This window comes from Myotis davidii, unplaced genomic scaffold (assembly GCF_000327345.1).
Source record: "Myotis davidii unplaced genomic scaffold, ASM32734v1 scaffold274, whole genome shotgun sequence".
In the NCBI taxonomy this organism is placed as follows: Eukaryota; Metazoa; Chordata; class Mammalia; order Chiroptera; family Vespertilionidae; genus Myotis; species Myotis davidii.
The window spans coordinates 1,667,085-1,670,895 of NW_006285613.1; the positions used below are offsets into that span (position 1 = coordinate 1,667,085).

The following is a 3,811-nucleotide window of genomic DNA, read 5'->3' on the forward strand; positions in this document are numbered from 1 at the left end:
GGACGTGGTGCACAGCGAGAAGAAGCTGTACCTGGTGTTTGAGTTCCTCAGCCAGGACCTGAAGAAGTTCATGGACGCCACCCCCGTGGCCGAGCTCCCGCTGCACTTGGTCAAGGTATGGGGGGGCGGCCCCGGGGGGTCCCCGCTCAGCCAGCGCCGCGCTCAGCCGGCCCCCCTCCCTGCTCCAGAGCTACCTCTTCCAGCTGCTGCAGGGGGTGAACTTCTGCCACGCGCACCGCGTCATCCACCGCGACCTGAAGCCGCAGAACCTGCTCATCAACGAGCTGGGCGCCATCAAGCTGGCGGACTTCGGGCTGGCGCGGGCCTTCGGGGTGCCCCTGCGCACCTACACCCACGAGGTCCGGGGCGGGAGGGCAGGCGGCCGAAGGGGAGCCCCGGCGCCCTCGGCTGCCCTGAGTGACCCCTCGCCCGGCCCCCGCAGGTGGTGACGCTCTGGTACCGCGCCCCCGAGATCCTCCTGGGCAGCAAGTTCTACTCGACAGCGGTGGACATCTGGAGCGTCGGCTGCATCTTCGCGGAGATGGTAGAGGGGCAGGCGGGGCATGAAGGGACTGGCTAGGGACTGGGGCCCGGGCCTTAGCAGCTGGTCTGGCCTCTGCTCTGGTGTTGGGTTCCCAGGGATGAGGGCGTGGGCCCCACACCTCTCCTCTTCCCCCGTCAGGTGACCTGCAAAGCTCTGTTCCCTGGAGACTCTGAGATCGACCAGCTCTTTCGCATCTTTCGGACCCTGGGGACGCCCAGCGAAGCCACGTGGCCGGGAGTCACCCAGCTGCCTGACTATAAGGGCAGCTTCCCCAAGTGGACCCGGAAGGGGCTGGAGGATGTGGTGCCCAATCTGGAGCCAGAGGGCAAGGACCTGCTCCAGGTGGGTCCCGGGCGGTGGCGGGAGGGCACGAGGCCTCCTGCTCCAGCTGCTGCTCCCGCCACAAGTGTCCCTTCTGTTGGCCGGTGCCGCAGGCCACCCCGGCTCCCCAAGTCCAGGCTGGCCTCCTTTCTCACCCCTGCCCGCACTGGCTTGCCTGTCCCTGGGCAGACTGACTGTTCCACCTGGAGACCTCGCCCATGGCAAGTCCAGCGTTCACCGTTCCTTCTAAACGGCTGTCTGCTAGTTGGCTCTGCGGGGTTTTGCAGGGATCCTGGCCCTTTTCCCTCAGTTGCCTTGTGTCCTTGGTCGTTTTCCCGTGGTCATTATGACCCCATGGGAACTGAGCTTTTCCGGGCAGGGACCACCCCTCCTGCGTCAGTGTGCCCGCCGTGCCTTCCACACGTTACTCCCACGCCAGGCTGTCCTCGCTCACCCTCCTGTTGCACCATCCGGACCCCGCGGGCTGGCCAGGCCGGACCCCCGAGGCCTGAGCAGAGCCGCCTCGTTCTCGCCCTTTCACTGGTGTCGGGCCGAGGCAGGCGGGGCTGTTTCCATCGTCAGGCCACACGTCCCACTTTCCAGAAGCCTGTGCCAGCAGCCCCACTGTCCTGGCTCCTCCTCCCGCAGCCTGGCTGGGAGGAGGGTCTGGGAGCTCCTGCCCCAGCCGGCAGGTTTGGCCCCCACTTGCTGGTACAGAGAGAAGTCTGTCTCAGCGATAGGAGATGGGGCCTGGAAGTCGCAGCACAGAGGGGAGACGGCTTAGCAGGGCTGGACCCGGACTGAGTCTTGGTCTCCACGTCCTGGGAGTGTCCGGAGCGGCTCATGAGCTGGGAGGAGGCGCTCTGTGCAGTTCTGGGTCTGAAGGCAGCCCTTTGGGGCTGGGGCCCTCCAGCCCGGGGGGCGGGGGGTTAATTCCTCTCCCCCTCCTCCCTTCACAGCAACTCCTGCAGTACGACCCCAGCCAGCGGATCTCGGCCAAAGGCGCCCTGGCCCACCCGTACTTCTCGTCCACGGAGACCTCCCTGGCCCCCCACCAGTGTGTGCTGGAGCGTGTCTGCCGCTGAGGATGCCGAGGCCGCCGCCGCAGAGCCTCCCTCCAGCTGCCGCCCGCCGCCTCCTCACGGCTCCCCGAGAAGGGGGCCATGTTTGGGGAGAGGGCAGAGCTCTAAGGAATTTGCATCAGCCGGCAGAGGGCTGAGTTTGGGTTCATCCTGCCAACAAGTTAGCGAGTTCCTGTGTTGTTTGTTGGGTTCGACGGTGCCGTTTCCAGACGGGGGCACAGAAGCTCCGTGTGCGAGGGGGTGTGATAGGCCCTGGGTCTCCTGGCACGGGGGCAGCAGGCCAGGGAAAGCAGGAAGCCTGGCCCGCCAATACTGCTGTGCGCAAGGCGCTCCTCCGCCCTTCGAGGGCCCAGCCCTGGCTGCAGGGCCAGACCCTGAGGGGAAGGGCGCCCTCTGCTGGTCTTTTGGATTTAAAATGTTTGGGGGAAGAGTTGAGTCCCAAGTTTAACAGGAAGGAGGGTGCGGGAGAGGGGACGTTTCCTGGTACTGGTGTGTGTGGCTGTTCTAAGTAGTTGTCACCTAGGATATGTGTACATTTGTTTGCGTCTGGATTGAAGAGCAGGAAATAAAAGTGATGCTCTGAGTGTCCCCGTGTTTCTCTGCTGGGGGCACAGCAGGGACTTGCCCGTCTGCGCCCTCCTTCCATGGCCGGCCAGCACATCCATCCGAGTCAGGGGCACCCAGTGCTAGCACCCAGTGGGCGTGCCCACCCCGCATGTGGGAAGGACTCATCCCCAGACAGGTTCACTCTGCCTCCCAAAGGCGAACGAGACGCTGGGAGAATTCGTTTATTGCAAGGACAGGGTGGGGAGGAACAGATCTGCTGATGTCGGGGCCTGGGATGGATTGGGCACCGAGTCAGGGGAGGGAGCCCAACACCATGGACGCTGGGTAACAGAACAGGGGTCAGACAGGGAAGACCCACCCCCTGGGGGAGGCTGCTCTGGGGTGCGGGGTGCCTGCAGTCTCCCCTCCCCCCATAGACGCTCCCATGATGTCACCCCATCAGCGCAGCGCATAGGGCGCAGTGGGGGAGGCGGAGCGGTAGCAGCGGTACCCCTCCAGCGCCGCGGGCAGGAGCAGCAGGCCGCTCAGGGGGTCTTTCCGGCAGCGCCCCATGGCCTCCTTGTAGCTCAGCCGCTCCTTGGAGATGGGGTCGGTGAGATCCTTCTCGTAGCTGGATTCGTCCTGCAGGAGCTGGGCCAGCTCCTCGCTGATCATGCCGGACAGCACGGCCTGCGGGACAGGGATGCGGCCCGTCCTCTTGGGGTCGATGAGCCCCCCGGTCAGGTGCTGCACCAGCAGGTGCGGGAACACGCTCTCCCGGGGCATCCAGCCCTTCTGGATGGCCTCGCCCACCGACAGCCTCTTCTTGGTGACGGGGTCCTCGATGCCGGTGAAGGCCTTCTGGGCGTTGAGCAGCCGCTGCGTCGAGGTGTTCTCAATGAGCCCCCTCTCCATGGCCTTGTGCACGGAGTAGCGCTCGCGGCTGAGGAGGTCCACGATGCCCCCCGTGGCCGCCTGGGCCTCCAGCAGCTTCTGCCCGGTGATGGGGTCCAGCATGTTCTTGGCCATGGCCGTCTTGATGGTGCACTTGTTGTCGGTGGTCGTGTCGTAGACGCCGGCGATGGGGAAGCTGTCGTCGCCAAGCCCGAAGGAGAAGCCGGGAGAAAAGGAACCGGCGCTCTGGTGGCCCGGGGAGGTGAGCGGGGACTTGGAGATGATGGAGCCGATGGAGAGCGAGGGGCAGGGCTTGGTCTCCCCAGCCACGAGCAGGGCGAACTCGGAGATGGGGAGGCTGCCGTTGCGGTAGAGGTGGTACTCCTCCTTGGAGATGCGCCGGCACTGCAGGGCCGTCTCGATG

The 3,811-nt window shown here is 65.5% G+C and overlaps 3 protein-coding genes across 4 annotated transcripts in view; 1 reads left to right on the forward strand and 2 right to left on the reverse strand.

Moving 5' to 3' along the window:
• The window catches only part of ACOX1 (acyl-CoA oxidase 1, palmitoyl), a 42,533-nt gene that overhangs the window by 35,019 nt on the left and 3,703 nt on the right, over positions 1-3,811 (reverse strand). The window lies entirely within an intron of this gene.
• CDK3 (cyclin-dependent kinase 3) lies at positions 2-2,533 on the forward strand (the record flags this gene model as incomplete). Its single annotated transcript, XM_006756389.2, has 5 exons — positions 2-115; positions 189-359; positions 443-544; positions 683-886; positions 1,825-2,533. Coding segments are annotated over 5 exons (717 nt in total), but the record flags the coding sequence as incomplete, so codon positions are not given.
• The window catches only part of EVPL (envoplakin), a 19,075-nt gene continuing 17,954 nt past the window's right edge, over positions 2,691-3,811 (reverse strand). The window contains 1 exon segment of the mRNA XM_015559211.1: positions 2,691-3,804. Coding sequence (XP_015414697.1) covers positions 2,953-3,804 — 852 coding nt within the window. The 3' untranslated portion in view covers positions 2,691-2,952.